This window comes from Cavia porcellus, unplaced genomic scaffold (genome assembly GCF_034190915.1).
Source record: "Cavia porcellus strain 051 isolate PalLab524CR breed Dunkin Hartley unplaced genomic scaffold, mCavPor4.1 scaffold_2, whole genome shotgun sequence".
Taxonomy (NCBI): Eukaryota; Metazoa; Chordata; class Mammalia; order Rodentia; family Caviidae; genus Cavia; species Cavia porcellus.
This window is the reverse complement of record NW_026947485.1, coordinates 25,706,024-25,732,668: the sequence shown is the minus strand read 5'-3', so window position 1 is coordinate 25,732,668 and position 26,645 is coordinate 25,706,024. Positions and strand designations below refer to the sequence as shown.

Sequence of the window (26,645 nt, the reverse complement as noted above, 5' to 3'; positions counted from 1 at the left end):
TTTCATAAGTTTATTTTCTCCATTAGAGTTTTGTATTTTCTTGTAAATAAATACCTTCTGTGAAATTATTAAAGAAATCCTCTATAACTAATACATTTTATTTTTATTAAACAATTTATGTAAACAAACATTTGATGTCCTGTGTGAAAAAACAGAATGCCCAATGCTATGTTAAGCGTATGTCTACATCTCAAGAAAGGTTGAAAAGATTTATACAAAAATATGCCAATATGTGGTAATGCATGCCTTTAATCCCAGTACTTGGAAGGCTGAGGCAGGAGAATTGCTATGAGTTTGAGGACATACTGGGCTACATAAGTGAATTCAAGACCAGCCTGCACTACATAGTGAGATCCTGTAAAAAAAAAGTTATACAAAAATAAAAACATATGGTGATAGCACTTTTTTCCTTTCTAGAAAATTTTAATTTTTACATTCTTAAAAGGATAATGACTTTCAGAAAATATTTTCTTGCAAGAGGTGACTTTTACCATTTCCTCCTAAAAGTATGCTAAATCATGCTCTCTACTTTGCTGTCCAGCAATAAGCTGTAAGGGGCTCCAAAGACAATTTTTTAAGGTTTTAATTACTATTTATATTATCTAACTTATTGGTCTTACCACGTTATCTATTTTCTTTCATTTTATCAGCTTTAGTATCGTATGTGTAGCATTTTTGTAGCTGCCCACTTCTAGGTAAAAATAAAATTTGTTAGACTATAAGAAAATTATAATTCTCTTACTTTTCCTTCAGAATTTTATAATAAAAAAATTTAAACATTACAGAAATGTTGGCTCCTAGTGCTTGTTACTTAATCTAGTGGTTGTTCCTTATCAAAGTAATGATATAAAAAAATGTCTCCATATTGCCAGATAGAATCCTTGAGAAGACAGAATCAGGAGCCACTGTTCATGGAGTATATTGATATATAAAGGTTTTTTTGGCTAATATTTTTGTAAATTTCATATTAAACTAATGGTGGTCTTATAACATGAATGGTTAGCATTTCCTCCTGCTTTTTTTCCTCTCTTTTCTTTCTTTCTTTTTAATTTCACATGAGATCAATATTATTTCTTCTATTTTTGTTTGACAAAATTCACCAGGTGGCCTGAACTTTATGGAAAGTTGTTGCTAACAAATTCAATTCCTTCAACAGATATACAACTACTCAGATTTCGTTTCTTCCTGAGTCATTTTTGGTAAGTTTTGCTTTCCTAGGAACTTGTTCCTTTTACCTAAGTTGGCAAATTTGTTGATATGAAGTATTTTACATTTTACTATCCTGTTAATTCCTGTTGTACGAGTAGCTATAATCCCTGTTTCTTTTTTAATCCTGCACGTAGATTATTTGGGTTCTCTCACTTTTTTCCCCATCATCCTACCAGAAGTTATCAGTTTTGGGTTTATCAAGTTTCTGTTTTGGTAATTAAAAATAAAGTGCTATGAACATGTTGTGTGGACGTTTTTATGTGGACACATGTTTTGTTTATTTTCCGCATAGGCCTAGGAGTGAATTGTTTAGTTATATGGTAACTGTGTTTCACCTTTTGAATCTTAACCTAAAAGAAGAATCACAGAGGTGTCTTCTACAGGGGCTGTATCATTTTATACTCCTCCTCCAGGAACACACAATTCTTGCACCCTCTTGCTAATACTCTTTCTAAAATTCCAGCTGTCCTAGTGTTTGAAGTAATATCTTGAGGTTTTGAATTGCAATGCCCTGATGACTAACACTAAATATCTTTTTACATGCTATATCAGCTGTTCATATATATTTTCTTTGACTATTAAAATCCAATTTATCTCTTTTTTTTACATATGGTGTATGTTTTAGTGTTCTTATCTAAGAAATTTTGCTTATGCTAAGGTAAAAAATTTTCTCCTATGTTTTGTTTAGGTTTTACAATGACCTGTTTTACAGTGTGACTTAATTTTTTTGCATGACTTAAAAGAAAAATCCATGTTCACTTTTCCTCCCTATAGATAATCAGCTGTTACAACACCATTTGTTGGAAAGATGTTCCCCCTCCTATGGAACTACCTTGTTACTTAAAAATACTAATTGAGTATATCAATTGTCAGTGACCTTTTCTTCAAATTATACACAAAAAATTTAAGTCTACTTTTGGACTATTCTGTTCTCTTGGTCTATCTATCTTTTGCCAATATCGGTTTGTTTTTATTTCTGAAGATTAGAGATTCCCAACCTCACCATTACTTAGATTTTGGCCTTAGTTACTGTTTGTTGCTATTATTTTCAAAGAACTAACTTTAACTAGGTTAATTTTCTCTATTGTCTCTTTTCTGTGTTACTGATTTTTGTTCTAATTAATTTTATTTTCTTCTGCTTACTTTGCATTTACTGTAATTTTATCTTAAAATATTAAATTATTGCTTTAAAACTTAAATGCTAATACAAGTATTAAATATGTGATATTTTTGCTTTTGTGATGATAGTAATTTCTAAATTCCTGCCCTGTTTCTTCTTTGACATTTTGCTTATGTAGAAACATGTTTCTAATGTCAAATGTTTAAAGTTTCCTGAACATCTTCTTTTTATTGGTTTCTAATTTAAATCTACTTTGGTCATATAATATTTTCTATATACTATCAATTCCTAAAGAATTATTGACACTTGGAGGCTGAGAAAAGAAGATTGCTATGAGTTAAAGACCAGTCTGGGCTACATAGTGAATTCAAGGCCAGGCTGGACTGTATGACAAGACCTTGTCTCAAAACAAACAACAAAAACTATTGAGATTTATTTTATGGCTTAGCTTATGATCTATCTCGGTAAGTGTGCACTTGAAGAGAATATTATATAGTTGATAAATGTAATATGTAAATGTTGATTATATGAAGATTGTTGATATTAATATTCAAACCTTCTATTTTTCCTTTCCTGATTATTTTGGCCTATGAATTGCTTAAAGAAGTGTATTAAAATTTCTTATTATAGCAGTGGAGTGACATCTTTTTCTCTGTAATTCTGTCCGCTTTTATTTCATGTATTTTAACATTCTGTTATTAGGCACATATATCTTTATAATTGTTACACCTTCAAGATGAATTGCTCCTTTTATCTTTACAACAAGTTCTTTTTTATCTTTGATAGTACTCTTTGTCTTGTATATTTAACCTGATATTAATATAACATCACCATCCTTTTTAGGGTTACTGGTTTTTTTCAAATATCATTTTGGGGCTTCAACCCATAGTAATGACCTTGTGATTCATAGTTGAATACCATCCTATAGACAACATATAGTTAGGTCATGTTCTTTCAAATACTCTGATGATGGCTGTCTTCTAATTAGAGTGTTTATGCTATTTACATCTAATGTAACTTCTGATAAGCTAAGGTATGTTTTATTTTATTTTTTGTTATATTAGTTCTCCTTTTTGTTTGTTCTGTTCCTCTGAGCTTCTGTTGTTTGCTAAAAGTATTTGGGAAAAGAACTCGTGGTATTTTGTTTCTTATTCCATATACTCTCAGACCTACTTATATCTTCTTTACTTGAAATAGATCTCTTATAAGAAGTATGTAGGGTATGCAAAATATACAGTTAATGTTTAAATTTTTAAAAATTGATGTAGTAAGAGAGACATTATGATACTATGAATCCCCTTCAATATCTTTCTCCTAAAATACATTGTTTGATCAGTCTTGCATGCTTGTATCTTGTAGCCTGAGCAATTACTTTGAGGATAACAATATGCACTATAACAACCATTGTTAAATTCCTATCATCTTCTTTTGAAATTCTATATTGGCATTGATTTTTGTTGTTGTCATTTTGCTTTTGTTCCTGGTTTTTTTTTTTTTTTTTTTTTTTTTGCTTCTTGATTTTTCTGTTTTTCTCTCTTTAAAATAAATCTTTCCCCTCATTTCAAACACACTTCTCACATTATTCATGCCATTTACTGAAGCAGTCTAGATGTCCTATTTCCTGTCTTTACACGGTGTGATAAAAAATGTGATGAATGCTACAGTTGAGTGCCATTTGATGGAAAGGCAGGCTCATAAAACCATTACAGTGTGCCCTCCGCCACCTTATTCACTGAATGTGGCACCATGCAACTTCTCGGCTCTTTTCCAAAGTCAGAATGACCATGAAAGGTAACCATTTTAAATCTGCTTAGGACACTGAGTCAACCATGATGGCACAACTAAGACACTCACGAAAGACGACTTTCGAAGTCCTTCAGAAAGTGGCAAGATTGGTGGGATCAGTGTGTTCAAATCAAGGAGGGATCATTTGGAGGAGGTTAATGGCAGTGTGACTTGTTGTAATAGGTTTTAAAATTTTTAAAACTCAATGTATTCCTTTTACCACACCATGTATGTAGTTAGGTTTTATTTTTTTACTCACTCTAATAATCTTTATCTTTTAAATGATATGTTTCAATCATAAATGTATATTGTGTGTGTGTGCACGTGGTGTGGCACAGTATAGAAGAGCTCTGAGCTGCATCTGCTGCCTTATTTATTTTTAAATTTTGAGACAGAATCTCACTAAATTGTTCAGTCTAGCCTTGAACTTGCAATCCTTCTGCCTGAGCCTCTTGAGTAGCTAGAATCACAGTGTACCCCATCATGCCTGGCTAGATCATTAACACTTCATGTAATTATTGAGATGGCTGGTTTTAGGCCATTCATTTCATTATCTGCATATTCTCCATTTTTGTTCTATTATCCCATTAGTTCTTAGTATACCATTCTGTCTTTGGACTTTTTAGTTATTAGTTTACCTCTTTGTATTATTATTTTAATGGTTGCTCTAGGAATTATATATACCTAACCAGAGCTTACTTTTTAATATAGTGCATCAAAAGCTGTATGGGAAGTCTATCCAGTAGATTTTTACTTATAACTCACTGGATAAATTGGGTCTCATCTCTCCCCGTGGACCAATCATTGTCCTTGGATAGTGATGCGGTTGGAAAAACGCTTATTCTGGAGCTGGTGGAGGAATCCATCTACACTGAAACAGAGGGCTCTTTCTACTTCCTAAACAAGCTGATGTTTGTTAGCAGGAAGAGGAACAGTGATGAGAGGTTAAATAACAGCCAACATCTGCACAGTAATCTTAACTAACATACTTAGTTTATCAAATTTTTAATCTTAGCATGTTTTAACATAATTCTTTGTTTTTGTTGGTACTTTGCTTCAATAATATATTTTAACTAAAGAACATTATCTCCTTCAAAGAATTGTACAAAATTTATCTTTCAGTATTTATTGCTTCCATACTTCCTGTTTCTACCTGGGTGTTTAGTTGGGCTAAAAGTGTCCTTTAGAATAAATTGTGAAAATTTGTGTAAAACTTGCCTATAGGAGATAACGTTATTATCTATTAGTGAGTGACATATAACAAATGAATGAATAGAAGTTAATTATTATCTAACTACAAAAATAAATTTTATGAAGAATTACTTCAGTTTTATTCTAACTGCTTAGAATTTCTCTTACTGAAATTGTTTTACAATAAGGAGACAATCATAATTTTAAAAAGCAAATCAGAAAAGATGTTGATTTGCATCATTTTTAAAAGAAACTGGGTGTCATAAACAATGTTACTTATAATCTTGTCTTTAAAAGCTGAAGTAGTATTTTGAGTATCTGTGCCTTAATGTATTTGAGTACAATATGAATGTGCTTGGGAAAAGATCCTTCACTGGGGGAGAAAGAATTGGCAGCTGCAATGTTTAATTAAATATAAGATGTTTGGTTTCTGAAAACCAGGCCTATAATCCTGAAAGCACATTTCCTATTTTCTTTTCTAATAGCAGCTTACAGCTCTTTTATTACTGATAATTGAATTATAAATTCTCTAGGGCAGAGACTGTATTTTCTATCTCATTAGCAATTTACATGTGCAAAGGGACAGGCTAGCTAGTCATACGATGATTTGCAATTTAATAAATGCATAGACACATTTTCTTACTGAATTTCCTTAACCTTCCAAGAAGAAATGCTCCCACTTTGTGAATAAAGAAGTTAAGACATAACAATAAACAAAGTGCTTCATTCCCAGGATTTGTACTTGTTAGTGATGCCACTGGGTGCTGATTTTCAGCTCAACACTATTTCCTCAGGTCTTTCGGGTTGCACAAGTTCCCTATAATTGGGCCATGCATAACCTGAACAGACAATTCCCTGCCACCTAATGTTTCCCAGAAGGCCAGCATGGGAAATTAAAGTGGGAAAATCATTTGTTGTGCAGAGCTGTCCTACTAAACATCCCCAGATCTCACTCATCAAGTACTGTCTCCCTGTGATTGTAACTTCCATAAACAGTCCTTATAGTACCAGATGCCTCCTGGAGGCAATACTGTGTCAGTACACCCCACATGCATTCTCTTTATGTCACGGATACAGACAGGATTTACAATCACCAGGAATAAAAACACGTTGACAAAGCATTTCAAACACGTTTAATTGCATGCATAAATCTTCCAATATGCAACATTGCTCTAGGGTGCTCAAGGGAATGTTTGGAAAAGGGTGAGGAATATTCAAAATTTTTTGAGAAACAGGAGCGCCAAAGCTTAGAAAAGGAGACACAGTTGGGGTAGAAGAATCCCCTTAAATAAAACTACAAGAGTAAAAATCAAAGGTTCACACAGTCTTGAGGAAGACTGAAGTAGGAGGATCTCAAATCTGAGTCCTGCCTGGGCAATTTAGTGAAATCCTGTCTCAAAATTTCAAAATAAATAAACAAACAAACAAATGGGCTGGGGGTGTAGCTCTGTGATAGAGTGCTCCTGGGTTCAATCTCTAGTGCCACAACAAACAAACAAACAAAGCTCATACTGATCCATTATTAGTCTGTACTGGATACTTTACTAAGCCACTAACCTGTTACTTATTTAACTCTCACAACAACACCTTGTATGTTTTGCTACCATTACTCGCATAGATTAGTAAACTGTCATCCTCCCTTGCCGCAGCCCTTAATATAACGTGGTCTTTCTGCTTCTGCATTTGCCCACATGTAGTCCATTTTCCACATAATCAGCCAGAGTTGTTTTTGCAAAAGGAAACCATGCCATATCACTCTTTCACTATAATTCCTGAATTGTATCCTATCACTGCATAAACTCTGAAATCCCACAGTACTTAAAAGGCACACATGCTCTGGCCCCACAGAGCTCCTTGGCCTCGTGTCCTTCTACCTGACCCACGTTGACCTCACTCCAGCTGGGCCAACTCCTCGCCATTCTCAAAACAGTCAAGCGGCTGGGGATACAGCTCAGTGGCACAGCGCCTGCACCATCACTCCTCCAGGATCTCCCCTACCTCACCTAGTCTCCAATCAGGCCCCACCACCTAGAGAGCCCTGCCATCCATGGTTTCTCACTTCATAACAAAGTGAGCATGTTACATGATGCTTGTCTTAGGTGTCCCTGAATCCTGTTCTCTTAGATAACTGTTTGGCATATTAGTAACTCAATAAGTATTTGTTGAATATATGTAATTTGGAGGTATGAAGTAATTTTCCCACTGTTCAAAAATAATAATGGGCGGGTCTATCTACTCTGAACTCTCAACCTGTCAGAGAAGACTCACTTTGGGGAGAGGAAAACAAACACGAATGGCAGGGAAGCTTAGGATAGGAGATGGGAGCAAAGGCTTTCTTCTCTCTGCCAGTAAATGCCCAGTAGAACCTCTGTGTCACTGTTATCCTTTTAAATCCATGTAATAATCAAGAATTTTATAAAAGGTGAAGCTAAGGTGCAGACACTTCAGCAAGTCAAATGGATCCAAAGTACACCTCTCTCCCTGGGCTTTGTAGTTGCTGGACAGCTCCAGAGGGCTTAGAACTACAGAGCTAGAATTGCAGTCCACCACTGAAATTTGTTTTAGGACCTTACTCAGGGTTTTTATATTACCTCTCCCACTTCTTGGCATTATGTCCTTTGTCCCTTTCTCTTTCTGTGCCATAACTCCCTGGGAGCCTTGCTAGCTGTATGTTGAGTACTTTATATTTTTTAAAAAAGCAATTTTACAATTTAAAAAAATGGCTTATCTCTTTGGCTAGGGGGAAGCAAGGGATGTCGGCAGAATAGATTCTCCAATGATGTGGACACAGTTTCTTGCTGCAATTTCCAAAGTCGGTTTAAATATGATCTGAATTTTCAGAAGATTGTTTTTAAAATATAGACATTCAAGAAGACAACCTTTGAGAATGCAAATTTTGAAGAACTTGGAATCTTTTCATTTTGAATATATTAACTGCAGAGCTTGTCTAGCTGGATATCACAGTGTGTACAACATAAGGAAATTATAATAAAAACAGCTTCCTGCCTAGCTGGTGTTTGGTGCTATCTTTGCCCTACACCAGTTTTTGTATGTCATTAGTTAGAAAAGTATCTGTGGATCAAGAGATCTAAAGGGCAGAAAATTATGACAACTAGCTAGGAAACAATCAATTTCAATCATGAAAGTATGATTTGCAATATGAAAATGATACTTCCAAAATTGTTTGCCTTGCTGTTGAGGACAAGACATGATTTAATTGGAGAAAAAAATTAAGAATGCTTTAAGATCACATAGCAATTAGAACAAAACAATGCAAAGCATCTCACGGGCAGAAATAAAGGTGGAAAGAGACTCTGTCTTAGTTACCTTTCTCTTGTAAAGACAAATACCCAACACCCAAAGTTAAAGGAGGAAAGGTTTATTTAGCTCACAGTTTGTAGAAGCTGCAGTCCATAATCATCTGGTTCCGAGGCAGGGTGGCACGTGGCAGAGGGGCAACCATTCATGGCGGCAGCAAAAGCAACAAGGGAGAGAGAGACCAGCCCCCGTCTGTCCCTCAGTTATATCCAATCAGTGGACTGACCCAGAAGTCACCTGCCCTTAATTACAGCACCCTTAATTCCCAGTACTGCATCACAAATGAGTCACACTCTCTAGATTCAACCACTCTGAAAAAGTCCCTCTGAAACTGCGTGAAGCGTTGGGGGACATCTAGACACAAACCACAGTTGTGCCTCACATGCCTTTGGATTTCAAGGCTCTAGTTCCCAAAGGGTTACCCAGCAATCTTCAGTTGGGCCTTTTCCCATGATCTTTGTGTAATTTTCATATTTCTGTAATATGTCTGGAAATGTTTTTGTAGGAGAGCATTTTGATGTAAGATAGAACTAATTGTGCTGTACCCGAAAGTGTGTGTGTGTGAGGGCAGGTTGTGCTCTTAAATCCCAGCCATTTACAGTCCAGTACAGCGTAGGGTAAGGGGAAGATGACAGGAGAAAGTTACTGGGTCCCCTTCCAACACTGCAGCCTTCACATGCCACTTCTTCATGTACCCCATTTTTAGTTACATCACTGTTCATCCCGCTATAGCATCATAGGTCCAAGTTTTCTGTTGATGAAAGATTGTTTCAGCTGAGGATATAGTTCAGCAGCATAAGTGCAAGTACAAGGTCTTGAGTTTGAATCCCTGTAGTCCCTCCAAAGTATCAGTCATGATAGTTGTTTTATTGTTCAAAAACAATGACAAAAGTAATAAAATGGTTATTGTCAGTGGTCACTGTTCCCTCCTCTACTGATTATCCATTAATATTAGGATTCAGTGAGGAACTTCGTCAGTAAGACACAGTGGCAAACAGACTTCACTGAAATTCTCCAATAGCAAATAAATTCCTTGGCAATGAATTGGGGAGCAAGAGACCTTACCGACCTCCTGTGCACGGAGGATAAACAATGGCTTACTGATCATTGTGCTGTTAATTTAAACTACAATTAAATTTAAAGTTCTAGGGGCTGGGGATTTAGCTCAATGGCATAAGCACCTGCCTTGCAAGCAGGCGGTCATGAGTCCGATCCCTGGTACCGATAAAAAAAAGAAACTTTAAAGCTCTATTTGAGGGTAATTGTGCTTGGGAAGCACAAACACTAAAGACCTTGATGTTTTACTAAATATTCCTATGGCTGTACATAGGAGCTCAATTAATGTTAAACAAATGACTGAACACAACTTTTTAGAGCACTCATATACCTTCCTTTCGCATTTATTACCCAAATCTATTTTCTAATATGCTAATTGCATCCCCAATAAACAACCTAACTGCAGTTACTTCTAACTATGTTCTATTAGAAGATTTTGTGAATCTGGAACTCCGCAAAAATAGCTTGACTCTCGTGACATCACATGCTATTGGCTGCTATGCATATATCAGAAGAATGAGGTAAGCCAAATCTTTCTCAGTGGCCCTAACTTTGTGGATATCATATTTCCACTAGTGTGATGAAACTCCTCAGAGACCATGTCACACAAATTTCTTGTCTCTGACATTTGGAAGAGATAGTTTTTCTCTGTCTCAAAACTGAAAACATTTATTGCCATAACTATATGATAATTTAAAATATATATATATATATAATCCAATTCTCTCATTTAATGAATAATAACCTTGAAAGTTGGAGTGTATTAATGATTAGTTGAGTTTAAAGGTCTCAATCTTAGTTAGAATTGAGCCAAAGAACATTGGTAAGTATTTCAGGCTAGTGACAACAACTACAAAACAATGACTTCTGAAATAGACCAAAAGAGGCAAAGAATGGATGTTGAAACAGTCCATCATGGTTATTAGGAACAGGCACAAATTGAATGAATGAGGTAGAACTGCTTACATGCCTTAACATGGAAATGTCTCCAGACACCATTGCATGAAAAGGTAATTGTGAAGTGATATGTAGCAGGAGTTCATTTGTGTATATCAAAATGAATAGGGTATGTTTTTCTCTTGACAAGCTATGGATAAATGACTATTTAAACATTCTACCCTAAAAACATTGCAGAGCTCTAGGATTGATCATGGGAGTTAAAGGAAAGTTTGTCCTTCTCTGCAGTATTTGAGTGTTTTAAGGAGAACTTATGCATTCGTTGCTTACAAATTAATTTCATCAGCTACTCAGAAGGCTGAAGTAAGAAGATATCTAGCTAGTCCAAAGTCAGCTTGGGTAACAGTGAGACACTGTTTCAGAGGGAAAAAAACAATTTTAAAGAGTAGTGCTGTATTTTGCTGTCTAATCTGCTTCCCTACTGCTTCCTCCTTGAGCTCCTTTGACTCTGTACTGAAGGCTGCGAATGCCCTTGGGTTACCAGGGTGAGTGCATATTTCTATCAAGCATTGTGCGGTGAGGGGGAAAATATTCTCCTTTGGAGAGTAAAAACCCATCTATTGGCATGCACGGGCCTAACAACTATATCTCAGTTACTAGTTTGTTTAAAACAGTAAATAAAAACAGCAAGAACAGTATTTTAAAAGGGATAGGATCTGGCTGGCCTAGGTCACTGAATCATCCGTTTCATTTTAATATTTACTTTGGATATCAGCTTTTTTCCTTAAATATATGGAAAAGCATGAAGTAGTAACTTTTTTGAAGTATTAATTTTTTAACTGCTGAAAATTATCAAAGAGGTAAATTTTAAAATTATTTTTATATTTTATAGGAGGACAGGTATTTTTCAGGAGGTTGGTCATCTTATTCTAAGTAATAATTTTTCCCCATCCACTGCCTCTGCCTAACTTTAGGAATTTATTTCTTTTTTCTCTGTTCACAATCAAAGCATTTCAGATTCAAATATATGTATATATCTATATAGAAAGAAATAGATTTATAATTTGAAGGAAGAAAAAGTTTGATATGTCCTAAATGTAACTACAATGGAGAGCAGATATAAGGGAGAATTACTTAGTTAACAGCTATGGGGCAAACCAGCAAAAGACTTCTGTATTTCTGAATGTATGTGAAACATTGACTTATAACTTCGGGCAGTCAAATGCCAGGTGCCACAATGTTGGATTAACCAGGGCTGGACTATTAATCTCAATCAATCTAGAAACAACAAAGATTCTGCTTGTGAACTGGCCTTGTTACGCACGGCCTTTGATTTTGTATTATCCTGCCTCTCTGACCTATAGCAAATATAGGCTCAATGTAAACAATTTGTGCTTTCTACTCACAAATTTTCCTTATGAAAATGCTCTTGGCTTTAGGTTCTATAGATCTATTCCAAACTGCTCCCTAACCCTGCTGCTGGTAGTTGGGGAATTTGTCTCAGGTCCTGGTCCTTTTCTGACTGGTATCTGTAGTGGTTCAGTAAACCTTTCTGTTTCAGAAAACTCCGAGTTTCACCATTTCATCTTAATGCTATTTAGAAATACAGCTTTAACTGGAAAATCTGTATAACTTGGGAGCCACTTATATATACACACATACATCAATTTATATACATGTATTGCTTAAAAGTGGGGACATGGTCTGAGGAAGTATCTTTAGGTGATTTTGTCATTAAGGAACATTATAGAGTATACTTGTACAAATTAAGATGAATATGGTATTACTAGGTAATAATTTTCAGCTCCAGTATAATCTTGTTGGACTACCACTGTATACATGTTCCAGCACTGGCTAAAATATTCTTATGCAGTGCATGGCCTGACTATACATACATACACACCTACCCATATGCACACAAAAGACACCTGCACATATGTAAGGTACATGTATACAAAAATGCATGTGTATTGTTCTTCAATTAGGAAAGCTTGCATTGCTTGGGAGCCACTTGATGAGGTACTCTGCAATTCTCCATTTGATCCATACAAACATTTTTGCCTAGAGTGGTAAACTGGCTTTTTTGATTCCCACTGAATAATGACTAGAGATGCCACCTATAGTTTCAAAGATGGAAACAAATGTTTCCATGTTCCCTGTGATATTTCCCTTTTGGAAAAAATAACTCCACTTCCTCCTTTTTTTCCTCCATGTGGCATAACATGTGTGCAATGAAGATGTGAAGCTAGGACCACATCCTTTCCTTTTGACACTTGTAAATACAGCAGATCCTTTCCCACATGCCTGTTCTGTACCTTACCCCATGGTAGGCTCCAAGATGGGAGAATAATTTAGCAGAAATGAGACTCAGCATCACCATCGTGGGGCTATGTTACCCCTGCCAGCTTTTAGGTCTCTCAGCTCTGCTGAGCTCCCCGGTTACCAGGACTACAAGCACTTTTAAATGGATGAGGAGTTTTGACAAATGTGTGGAACCCATTTCTGCAAACAAAGCCGTTTATTTTAGGCTGAAACATTTGCAGCAAAATTTAAATAATTTATCTAGAATGTGTCAAGTTGAATGCTTTCATTAAATCTTTTTGAAATTTCTTTGGTTGAACATTTATAAACTAAAAGCCTTGTTAACTTACATTTCTCAAGTAACTCTCTGCCATTACTACTAACAAGATGTATGGACTCAGTGTTCCAAAAGCAGTCTCAGGAATCAGAGCCTGTGCAGGAGAAATATCTTATTTAGGGCATTGAAGTCCTGAAGTGAGTCAGGACTTCAAGTGTTGTTTACTGAATATTGAATGTTTAGGGGAGAAAAGGGATTTTTGTTAGGTCCAGCTACCACTAAATGGTGTCCATTATATTACAAGCCAAAGGCCTGGAGACATCCACAATCCCACTCTCTAACGAAAAAAAAAAAAAAAGATAAATAAATAAACTATTTCACAGAAATATTGGCTGCTTAAAATCAAAAGTATAGTCCTAAACCAGTTATGGTAATACATGCCTGTAATCCCAGTTACTCAGGAGGCTTAAATATGGGGCTGGGGATTTAGCTCAGCGGCATAAGCGCCTGCCTTTGCAAGCAGGCAGTCGTGAGTTCGATCCCTGGTACCGATAAAAAGGAAAAAGACCAAAAAAAGGAGGCTTAAATAGGAGGATTGCAAGTTCAAAGCCAACCTGAGCACCTTAGCAATACTATGTCTCAAAATGAAATAAAAAGGGCTATTAATGTAGTGAGTGCAGTGATAGAGTACTTGGCTTAAATGTACAAGACTAAGGCCTTAATCCTCAATCTTGAAAAGAAGAAAAAGAAAAAATGAAAGAAAAGGAAAAAGTAATCTTTTTTAGTTAGAATAGCATTCCTCTTGGAAGGAAGGCTGATCACCCCACGAGAACCAGCCCAAGGCTTGTGCTTGATACTAGCCTTTAGTGGAATTTTCCCCTCACAGGTTGGCCAGCACCTAGGGATGAGCCTCTGTTCTTGAGAGTTGAAGCTTCAGAGGGTATAGGAAGAGGGTATAGGAAGAGGGTATAGGAAGAGGGCTTCAGAGGGTATAGGAAGCAGCCTTGCTAGGGGAACCCTGGTCCTATGGAGCAGTCTGTCAGTCTAGTGGAGGTCCTGGGACACACTGCCCCCTTAATTCTACAGATGATCCACTTTTATTTGCCTCAAAGTGATTTCTGACATATTTAGAAGTACAACAAGAACTTTTTCTTCAACAATCTTTCTTCCTGAACTTTTCTTCAGTAGTGTGTCTCGGTTATATAGATAAATGGGTTTCACCCAGGCAGCTTTGTGTGTGTGTGTGTAGCACTCTTTAGTCATTCCCTGCCCACATCACTTTTCTTGCCCTCCCCTCCCCCAGTTTCCCATTTGGAAGATTCTGATGTGTATAATGTATTTCGATCATATTTCTCTCCCTTTCTATAGGAATCTTAACAAATGTTCCTGCAGGGTCCAGGGTTTTATGTCAAGGATATTTTGAACACGTCTCAGCGCTGTCTGGCTGCATTCCATGTCCCCTTCTCCCAGTGTATGGACCTATCGACCAGAAAGGCCCCTGCCAGAGCATATTGTGCTGGGCTGTCACGGGTGGCAGAAACTGCTGGCCTCTCTTTCCACGACCCACAGGACACATTTGCACCTCCAGCATTTTCCGCACAAAGCGTGCATGATAGCAACACCCGAGTGTGGTTCCGAAACTGTTTGCTACGCTGCTTTAAAATTCATCTTTCTCTTTGGCCTCTGGAAGTCCAGTGAGAGATCTGAAACTTCCTCCTGTCTGCGTTTGGTAAGCAAACTGTTAAAATTTTGGAAATTCCTCATTTATTCTATTTTAGAAATTAAATATGAGCAAAAAAAAAGCACTTGTTCTCAAAGCTAAATATCAGGGGAAAGTCTTTTATTTATAACTTGTATAAGTTATAAGTTGCCAAACAGCAAATTTATCCAGTTAAGAAATTAATGCTGGAAAAATAACATATTAAAGAAGTACAAATTATTTCCACCACTGTTCCCAGGGTTGAATGACAACACAGATAATTTGGTCAAAACATATATCTAACCTTTTTTAGTACATGACTAATCTATTGAGTCTTTGATTATAGCTGGATGAATATTTCTCCCAAAATAATTGGTTTTGAGCATTAATAATAGGCCTCTGTTTGTCGATGACAATTGCTGTGACTTTATTCATGTGCAGTAAAGCCTTTACAGTGAATTACACAATTAGCTTTCTGCAGTTGGACTAAGTGCAGTATAAATGGATTTAGAGGAATCCAGTTGGAATTAAGTCAATTAAGCACGTTGACTTTTGCCAGTTTATGACCATATTTTTCATTATTTGAATTTTTTTTCTTTTTGCCTAGCATGTAGTAATGTTGGGGGAACTGAATGATATTGAAAATTCCAGAAATGAGGAGAAACAGACTAAAACCACTCAGTACTTGAAGAGGGAGTCAAGTGCTTTAGGTAAGTCTCTGGTTAGACAGAACTCTAGAAAGCTCCACCTGAGAAAGGGGACATATTTACCCTTGTAGGGGCTACACTGCTGCACTCATAGCCTCCAAATTGCACAGCTCCTCTGCACTCAGTGGCTTTAATTAAGCCAAAGGAAGGTTAAAAACCTAAGTAATCAAACATTTGTCCTTTTTATGTACCAATGTTCTAGAAAAATCTCACTTGATTTTACTAATTTAAATGCCACCAGACAATTAGCTGTGTTTTCCCATCCCTCTCTTTCAGACTCTAGGTGCCTCCTAATTTTTTAAATTATACTTACAAAATATGTTGACTATTTCACATATGCAATTAGTATTATAATTACTGCAGCAATGAGTGAAAATGTTGTCTCCTCTTCATATTCTTACACTGTCCTTGTAAATTATGGAGCTGGATATATAGGGTCACTTAGGGATGAAGATCAACTTACAACTTCAAGCCAAGAACTGCACTGCAGAAAGGGTACGTTACCCCACACTCAATATTCATGGTTTTGCCTTGCTGTCTAGTCGAGAAGAGCATTACTGCACCAGAAATTCATCCCAAGTAAGTTTCCAAATGGGAATATTTTTACAACACTTTTGAAAGCTAAGTGGATGTGGTTCTTCGGTGATTTGTCAGAGCCTTAGCTCCAAAGCTTCATTCAGAACTTCTGATGGGTTCTCCTGGTCTGAGAAGCCATTGTGAACCAGAAAGTGAAGCAGGAGGAGGGAGAGTGAATTTCCTTTTTTTATTATTAAGCATTTATTTAGTAGATTTCACACAAGCATACTTCCATTTAAAAGATACTAAATTATAAAGTACAAGACTTACTTATATTTAAAAACTGTAAGATATATTTATATGTATTTTAGATTCATCTGTCAAGTTAATTATCAAGTCCTTGTCCAGTTAATTGTCATAAACCTAGGTTAACAGCCACAAATAGGCTAGAAAACATAAAGCATTGAAGACAATTATACTAAATCACAGTACACTTACAGATATGCCTTCCATGCCAGATTATAGTAACATCTTTTCTGTCTTCTTATTGTTTGTCTTTGTTTTGCATTTGATATACTTTTGTTACAGTTGAGTGGGCCAAAGTAGTCCAGGTTCTTGTGTACAAGGAAAGAATTGCCAAGCGTCTACCTCATAGTGTGCAGTAAGTTTATCGAAACTCATAGGGCTCTGGCAAGCGAAAGGTCCTGTGTTCAATTCCCGTTACTGAAAAAAGAAAATCATGGGACTGCAGCAGGAATGGGTGGAAGGGTGAAACTGGGTAGCAAAAAAGGTCTTTGTAACTCAGCCTTCCATATTCCTAGGGTCAGACATCCTTTGGTCTTAAATGCCTTTCACTGTCTCTCTCTCCCAGTAATGTGAGCAATCTGCATGACCTCCTAAGTTTGAGTCTGAATAATTGTTAGGGTGGAGATGTGCTTTTGGCTGGATGAAGGGAAGGGAGTGACTCAACTCTTTTTTTTTAATATAGTAAAATCCAACAAAACAAAACAGAACAAAGCCAATCAAAACAAAGCAGCAAAATTGGTATAGAACTTCAGAGCAGGACACTAGGAAACAATAGCTATCATAGTAGCTTGTTGGTCTCTGTGTTATCTTCACAATAGTTGTCCATCCCATCAGCAAAATCAAACCAAAAACAAAACAGAACAAAACCAATGAAAACAGAATACTGAATAAAGCAAAACAATCAGGACAAAGCAAAACAGTGAGGACAATATTGGGTTTCAAAGAAAAGATAGAAGGAAATCCCCCATTTTTGCTGTGTTGCATACTGCCATCCTCCCAAGAGATGCTCAGATTGCTGGCTCCAGGCCTACAAAATCAACCCATCAATACAAGCATTTAGTTGCTTTATGCACTGTAGTTGCTATCAACTCAGCCTGTCATCCAAACCAGCAGGTTGCTTATGGGGGAAAGGGGTTAATTCTCACCCCACGTGCTGGTAGGCTCATGGGAGGCACTGACTTTTCTCTTTCTGGAATCCAGGTAGCTTGTACAACTTACCAGAAAGGCAGCAGTTTGGCTTCTTGTTGGATCCTCCCAGTCCCAGCATGGCAGATTCTCGAGAAGTGCTGACTTTCCTTTTCAACTCCTTTGTTTCTAACTGTACTATTCCCTCCTGAGAGCCCTGGTTCCCTAAAATCTTTGAGGAGAGAAGGAGGAGGAAGTTCTATCTTCTTTAGCTACTTCTGGCTGAATAGGGGCATTGGCCCTATCTACACAGAGACTAGTGAACTCTTGCTCTGATTGATTTAGGAATTCAAGGGAGCTGAGCCTTTCCTTCAAAGATTGCTTGATAATTCATGTATGTGGAATCAGGTTCTGATCTCAAATTATGGTCATCACCAGTAGTTTTGTCAGCCTTTGTTGTATAGCCATTGCTGCTCATGAGTCTATCTGGTCTTGGAGAAAGACAATACTCCCGGCAATTGTGTAGGCTGTCTGTCAAATTTTTAGGTAGTGTGTGTTTTACTTGCATAATCCCTTAAGGTTTGGCACAAGGCCACCCCGGGCTACATAGTGAATTCCAAGCCAGTCTAAACTACACAGTGAGACCCTATCTCAAAATAAATAAATAAATTAATTAATTAAAAGATAAAGAATATAAATAAACTTTCCAAACATGACCAAAGCATGAATACTAGACTGTAAAAGCAGATGGGAAAGAGACATGTCAAGTTCTGTTCTTAAGAAATTGCAATAGCAATTATAACCAGCTGGCTCCTACACTTGTCTATAGGTGTAGCTAGAAACTGTCTTCAGGAGGCAGTAATTGGAGCTCTGTTTTGTGTTTAGCCTATATTATTACTTTTATGTGTTTTTGGTTATATTCCCCTGATAGGTATACAGGACTAGGTTAAAGAGATCTGTTTACTCCTTGCTATCCATCAAAGTCAGTTAACTTTCATCAGGCATTTCTTTTAGAACCATATATATAGCCTCTCAGCTCCTCTGACAGTGTCAGCTGCCAGGATGGGTTATGGTCTTGCTTGATAATGTGGCTTTCTGTGACAGTGTGGAATACATTTCTTCCTTGGTGCTCCTCCTTTTTGGTATACTGTGTATTGGTTGGTTCATGTTCTCTGGAGTCCAGCAATACCCTTGTTTAGGGGGTTGACTAACTCACTAAAGTGGTAGGATCCTCCAGAGACATTGCCTTAGGACCTGGTCCTTGTTGACCTTGGCAGATCAGGACCAAAATATTGACTGCCTTTTAGGACCAGTTATCTTTTTATATTTGGTCTCTAAGCCTTAGTTGTTGAATACACAGAAGGTCAGTTGCACCAGTATTGAAGTGGGAGGAGCGAATTCAGCTATTATGTTCTCATCTAGATATCAAGTACTTAGAAATATAAAATATAGTATGAGATCTGTTATTTTCTTACTAATCATGTTTATCTTAGAAGTCAAATCCCTATAGAATGTTAATGTAGATAACTATAAAATTTGACAGAGAAAACGAGATCAAGAGCCACAATAGCATTTCAGCATGACAGTCATGATGATTTTATCTTTAAAACAGATTTAAATGTCTATCTTAGTATAGAATGGCCTTTATAATCAATTATCTCTATTTGATCACAAGACATTAAGTGATACAAAGAAATGCTCACCTAATTTTTTATCTTTTAATAGAATGCCATTGAAAAAGAATGTACTTGTCTATAAACATATCTTAGAAGTTTATAATGTCTATCCTTTAGTTTTTAGTGTGTGACATTGTCTGGACTTCTTGGTACCTTTGCATCTCAAAATGTAGTGACACATATATAACATATACATCACATGAGCTTTTAAAAATTATCGCTCGGCTGATGGTCTCATGCTGACACTTATGATCACAAGTGGCTGGAACACAAGTAAGGGACAGGCAGATGTCTGAATCTGAAAGAAAAGGTTATCACTATAAACAAACCTAGTTTTGCATCTTTGAAGATCTGCATACCTGGAAGGCATAAATATATTTAATACACTATAAAATCAGCAATAACGAGTGTCATACCTATATAGAAATCTTTGTCTTTTAATTTAGTTTGTACCAAGAGCAACTTTTAATAAGAAAACCTTATTGTTTTACTTATCAAAAACTTAACATTTTGATGCTAACCAATGTAAACATATTGCAATAATATGTTTACCAGTTTTTTGGGAGTGTGTCTCCTATTAGGCTATGGAAATTTATGGGGGTTCCACTACTCATGAAAAAAAGAGCAGAATAAATGTTTCCAGGCAGCCACACCTTTATTCACTAAACAGTTTTCTCAAGTCTCACAGGTACCTATTTAATTATCTTTTTTAAAAAATTTTATTTAAAAGGAAAAAGAGAAAAAACAAAACAAAACAAAGTGGTGTAAGGGTACAAGTAATACAGAACTACAAAAAAAAAAAAAAAAAAAAAAAAAAAAAAAAAAAAAAAAAACAGTAAGAAATCACCAGTTAATAGATTACACATTATCGTCTTAGAGATAGTTGCTCAAGTCACAGTATCAAAGCATACAAAGTGAACATTCAAACAGAGAGACTGCAAACAGTTGTGTTCAATGATCCAAACAAAAACATTAATATGGTCAGCTATTTAACACCCCTAAACACACTTGCAGTTGTATCCTTTAGAGCACTTTTTTTCCCTCTCTTTTTTACAACAAAATTTACACATTTTGGTTTTATTACTCCTTAGTTTTTATTACTTTTTTTTTTTGGAAGAGAATAAAGTCAAATATGGCAAAACAAAGCTGTCAGTCAAAACCAAGGATAGACATAGTACATGATGTAAGAACAGAGTACAAGGTTATCAACAATGGTTACCATAATGTCTCTTGTTTCCTTAAAAAGAATTGTCTAGGCGCCTGGCCACAGGTCTGCAGAGGAGGAGCTGGGCAGATCTGGGGTGCCCTCACTGGCCTCTCTGCGTGTCTGGAGGACTCTGGATTTCTGCGCCCAGACTGCTGGAGTTCCCTCAGGCTTCCAGGTGCAGTGAAGGAGAGAGGTGGGTTTAAGGCTTCCACATCAGCCTCCCCATTCCAGGCTTCATTTGGAGACCTGCTGAGCTCCCAATAGGTGGGCTGGCCCACACTACCAGCCTAGCCCAGCCTGTTTAGCTGCCGCGCCTGGCCACAGGTCTGCAGAGGAGGAGCTGGGCAGATCTGGGGTGCCCTCACTGGCCTCTCTGCGTGTCTGGAGGACTCTGGATTTCTGTGCCCAGACTGCTGGAGTTCCCTCAGGCTTCCAGGTGCAGTGAAGGAGAGAGGTGGGTTTAAGGCTTCCACATCAGCCTCCCCATTCCAGGCTTCATTTGGAGACCTGCTGAGCTCCCAATAGGTGGGCTGGCCCACACTACCAGCCTAGCCCAGCCTGTTTAGCTGCCGCGCCTGGCCACAGGTCTGCAGAGGAGGAGCTGGGCAGATCTGGGGTGCCCTCACTGGCCTCTCTGCGTGTCTGGAGGACTCTGGATTTCTGCGCCCAGACTGCTGGAGTTCCCTCAGGCTTCCAGGTGCAGTGAAGGCGAGAGGTGGGTTTGAGGCTTCCACATTAGCCTCCCCATTCCAGGCTTCATTTGGAGACCTGCTGAGCTCCCGATAGGTGGGCTGGCCCACACTACCAGCCTAGCCCAGCCTGTTTAGCTGCCGCGCCTGGCCACAGGTCTGCAGAGGAGGAGCTGGGCAGATCTGGGGTGCCCTCACTGGCCTCTCTGCGTGTCTGGAGGACTGTGGATATCTCTGCAACCAGGGAGGGTCCACAGGTTCCTGAAGCACTGCGGCCTGTGGTGAGTACCCTAACCCGGCTGCGATTGAAGAACTGTGGAGCTTCCAAGGGGCAGGTGGGCGCACAGTGTCCCTGAGGCCCAGCTTGTCTGGAACTGCGGAGTTCTGAGCAGGCAGAGGAGGGCCACTGGTTCTGTAGGCCTAATGGCTTGGAGTAGCGCGGCGCCAGAGTCCCAGTAGCTCCAAACATAGAAGGGGATTTTCAACAGATCCTGAGGAAGCTTTCAAGTAACACTTGAAACACAGAAATATAGGAAAATGACAAAACGAAAGACCAAATTACAACCTCAAACCTCCAGCCCATCTCAAGAAACCCTAGGAGCAATGTATATAGAAGAAAATATATCCCATCCACCTCATATATCGGACACAATAGCCACTGAAATTGACAAGCAACTCCAGGAAGCTTTAAAGAAATTCAAACTTGAAATAATCTCCCAGATAAAAGAATAAATGATAAAAGAAATGAAAGAGATTCTAAATATATCTAAAGAAAACACAGATAAAAAATTGGAGGAACTAAACAAAAAGATAGAATCCCTAGACGAGCAATATAAGAAACAAACAGAATACATAATGCAGATGCACAGAGATATACAGGAAATAAAAAACTCCACTGAAAGTTGTAAAAACCGCCTTAATGAAAGTGAAGATAGAATTTCTGACCTTGAAGACAGGATTGCAGCTAGTGAACAGGAAAGGAAAGATCTTTTGAAAATAACAAGGAACCAGGAAACAACAATTCAACAACTGCAAGACGATGCAAAGAAGAATAACATAAGAATGATAGGGATTAATGAAAGAGAGGGAGACAACATGAAGGATGTCAGGAGGATATTTAGAGAAGTAATAGCTGAAAATTTCCCAAGCATGAGATCAGAAACTGACATCAGGATCAGTGAAGCATATAGAACTCCAAACAGTCATAACCAAAATAAAACTACACCCAGACATATAATAGTCACCATCCCAGAAATCCAACACAAGAATAGATTATTAAAAGCTGTCAGAGAGAAAAGACAAATCACTTATAAAGGAAAACCTATCAGAATCACAGCAGACTTCTCAGCACAAACGATAAAGTCAAGAAGAGCATGGAGTGAAGTATTCCAGATCCTAAAGCAAAATGATTTCCAACCAAGACTGATATATCCTTCAAAACTATCATTCAAAATAGATGGTGCAATACGATACTTCCATGACAAAGAACAGCTGAAGAACTTCATGAACACCAAACCAACCCTGCAAAAAATATTGAAAGACAGTTTAGATACACAAAGGAAAAAACCACTAAGCAAAGCAAATAATTAAACAGAACCGAAAGATAAAGATGCAACAGCAGAGAGATAACATTCCTACAATTAACCAGCATTTAACAGTAATAACCATTAATGTAAATGGTCTCAATGCACCAATCAAAAGAAACAGACTAGCAGAATGGATCAAGAAACAAAATCCAACCATATGCTGTTTACAGGAAACCCATCTAACCCAGAAAGATACTCACAGACTGAAAGTCAAAGGATGGAAAACAATTCTTCATGCAGCAGGAATCCAAAAAAAGGCAGGAGTAGCCATTCTGTTTGCAGACAACGTGAACTTTAAACCAACAATGACCATAAAGGACAAAGAAGGTCACTACATACTCGTAAGGGGAAAACTCCAAGAGGAAGAGATAACTATCTTAAATATATACGCACCAAACTCCAGAGCACCCAGTTATATAAAACAATTATTAATAGAAATGAAAACTCAAATTATCAGTAACACAATTGTAACAGGAGACCTTAATACACCACTGACACCAAGGGACAGATCAACCAGACAGAAAATGAGCAAAGAAATAACAGAACTGAATCACACCTGTGAACAAATGGGTTTGATAGACATATACAGAATGTTCCACCCAACAACATCAGAATACACATTCTTCTCAGCAGTACATGGATCATTTTCTAAAATAGACCATATATTAGCTCACAGAACATATTTAAGCAAATGCAAAAGAGTTGAAATCATCCCTTGCATATTATCGGATCATAGCGCTCTGAAATTAGAAATTAATGACAAAGGATACTGCAAAAATTCCGCAAACACATGGAAACTAAATAACACACTCTTGAGTAATCAGTGGGTCACAGAAGAAATTAAAGAAGAAATTAAACAATACCTAAAAGAAAATGAAAATGCAGATACAACTTACCGGAATCTGTGGGATGCAATGAAAGCCGTTCTGAGAGGAAAATTTATTGCACTGAGTTCCCACATCAGGAAAACAGAACGAATACAAATAAATAACTTGATGCTACACCTCAAACAGCTAGAAAAAGAAGAGTAAGTCAAGCCCAAAGCCAAAGGAAGAGAGGAAATTATAAGAATCAGAGCAGAAATCAATGCAATAGAGACTAAGAAAACAATCCAAAGAATCAACGAATCAAAGAGTTGGTTCTTTGAAAGAATAAATAAAATCGATAAGCCCCTAGCCAACCTTATTTAAAAAAGGAAAGAAAAAGCTCAAATTCATGCAATAAGAAATGAAAAAGGAGAAATCACTACAGACCCAATAGAAATACAGAGGATCATCAACACCTATTTCGAAAACCTCTACTCTCAAAAGTTTGATAACACAGAAGAAATAGACAGATTCTTAGAAGCATATGAAGTACCAAAGCTAGATCAAGAGGATATAAAACTGTTGAATAACCCAATCTCTGCTAATGAAATTGAGAATGTAATTGGGTCCTTGCCCACCAAGAAGAGCCCAGGCCCAGATGGATTCACTGCAGAATTCTACAAGAAATATAAAGAAGACCTAATGCCGACACTCCTCAAACTATTCAATGAAATTGAAAGGGAAGCAATCCTTCCTAAGTCATTCCTGGAAGCAAATATTACTCTAGTACCAAAACCTGAGAAAGACCCAACTATAAAAGAGAACTATAGACCGATCTCCCTAATGAACACAGATGCAAAAATCCTCAATAAAATGTTGGCAAATAGGATCCAGCAAATCATCAAGAAGATTATACACCATGACCAGGTGGGATTCATCCCAGGAATGCAAGGATGGTTCAACATACGCAAATCAATAAATGTAATCCACCATATCAATAAAGCCAAAAATAAGAATCACATGATCATCTCTATAGATGCAGAAAAAGCCTTCGATAAGGTCCAACACTTATTCATGATAAGAACTTTACAGAAAATTGGAATAAATGGTCTTTACCTCAATATAATAAAGGCCATTTATGACAAACCAACAGCCAGCATCATACTAAATGGCCAAAAATTGAAAGCCTTTACTTTAAAATCGGGTACAAGACAAGGATGTCCTTTATCACCACTCCCATTTAATATAGTACTGGAAGTACTAGCCAGAGCAATTAGGCAAGAAAGAGAAATAAAAGGGGTAAAGATAGGAAAAGAAGAAGTTAAATTATCATTGTTTGCAGATGACATGATACTCTACATAGAAGACCCCCTAAACTCCATTGAAATACTCTTAGATACAATAAATAAATTCAGTAATGTGGCTGGATACAAAATCAATACTCAGAAATCAATAGCATTCCTATACACGAACAACAAAATTACAGAGAGGGAAATAAGAGAAACTGGACTATTCACATTAGCAAGCAAAAAAATGAAATATTTAGGAATTACTCTTACGAAAGAAGTGAAAGACTTATACAGTGAAAATTATAATACACTGAAAAAGGAAATTGAAGATGATCTCAGAAAATGGAAAGACATCCCTTGCTCATGGATAGGAAGAACAAACATTGTGAAAATGGCCATTCTCCCAAAACTGTTATACAGATTCAATGCAATCCCAATAGAAATACCATCAACATACCTTATAGATCTAGAGAAATCACTCCTAAATTTCATCTGGAACCAGAAGAGACCTAGAATCGCAAAGGCAATTCTAAGCAGCAAAGACAAAGCAGGAGGCATCACAATCCCTGACTTGAAGTTATACTACAAAGCAACAGTAGTAAAATCAACATGGTATTGGAATCAAAACAGAGCTGAAGATCAGTGGAATAGATTAGAAGATACAACCACAACTACGAACACACTCAACCACCTTATTTTTGATAAAGGAGCCAAGCAGGTTCACTGGAAGAACGACAGTCTCTTTAATAAATGGTGCTGGAAAACTGGCTCTCCATTTGCCGAAAACTAAAGCTAGACCCATGTCTATCACCATGTACTAAATTAAAATGTAAATGGGTCAAGATCTGAATATTAAAACAGAAACACTAAATTTATTGGAAGACAAAATAGGTAGAAACCTTGGAGACATAGGAGTAGGTAAAGAATTCATGAACAGGACTCAAACCGCACGGGAAATACTTCCCAGAATCAATAACTGGGACCACTTTTTATTAAAAAGTTTCTGCATGTCAAAAGAAATCTCCAGCATAGTGAAAAGAAAACCCACAAACTGGGAAAAGATTTTAGTGAACTCTCTCTCAGACAAGGGCCTCTTGTCTAAAACATATAAAGAATTAAAGAAACTCAGACCTCCGAAATTCAAAGATCCAATCCAAAAATGGGCATCTGAGATGAATATGCAATTCTCAGATGAAGAAATGCAAATGGCAAATAAATACATGAAAAAATGCTCATCATCATTGGTCATTAGAGAAATGCAAATTAAAACCACACTGAGATACCATCTCACTCCTGAAAGAATGGCCAGGATCAAGAAAACCGACAACAAATGCTGGAGAGGCTGTGGGGAAAAAGGAACTCTCCTGCACTGCTGGTGGGAGTGTAGACTGGTACAGCCTTTGTGGAGATCTGTCTGGAGATTTCTCAAAAAGTTGGGACTGGAAATCCCATTTATTCCAGCTATTCCACTTCTAGGCATATTCCCAGAAGAACTGAAAGCATCATACCACAGTGATATATGTGCACCTATGTTTATAGCAGCACAATTTGTAATCGCCAGATCTTGGAAACAACCCAAGTGCCCATCAACTGAGGAATGGATAAAAAAGTTGTGGTATTTCTATACAATGGAGTATTATTCAGCTATAAAGAAGGATCACATTGAGATATTTATCAATAAATGGGCACAGCTTGAGACCATACTCATAAGTGAAATAAATCAATCTCGCATGTGTGAATACCGAATAGTTTCCCTGATGTAAGTAATGATTCAAATATATAAAAATATGTGGTAATCATGATTCCCCATTAGGTGGCCTTGAAGCCTTATAAAGTTTTCACTCATTAATTAGAAAGGCTTTATTCTGGGCTTCTTGATATGAAA

At 37.2% G+C, this 26,645-nt stretch overlaps 1 protein-coding gene across 1 annotated transcript in view; it reads left to right on the top strand.

Moving 5' to 3' along the window:
- The first annotated feature begins 2,440 nt into the window (after positions 1 to 2,440).
- Positions 2,441 to 26,645, top strand: part of LOC100734059 (solute carrier family 40 member 1-like) — a 53,688-nt gene continuing 29,483 nt past the window's right edge. The window contains exons 1-2 of the mRNA XM_063234140.1: positions 2,441 to 14,883; positions 15,461 to 15,563. Of these exons, the coding sequence (XP_063090210.1) occupies positions 14,608 to 14,883; positions 15,461 to 15,563 (379 nt within the window). The 5' untranslated portion in view covers positions 2,441 to 14,607. The remainder of the gene's footprint in view (positions 14,884 to 15,460; positions 15,564 to 26,645) is intronic.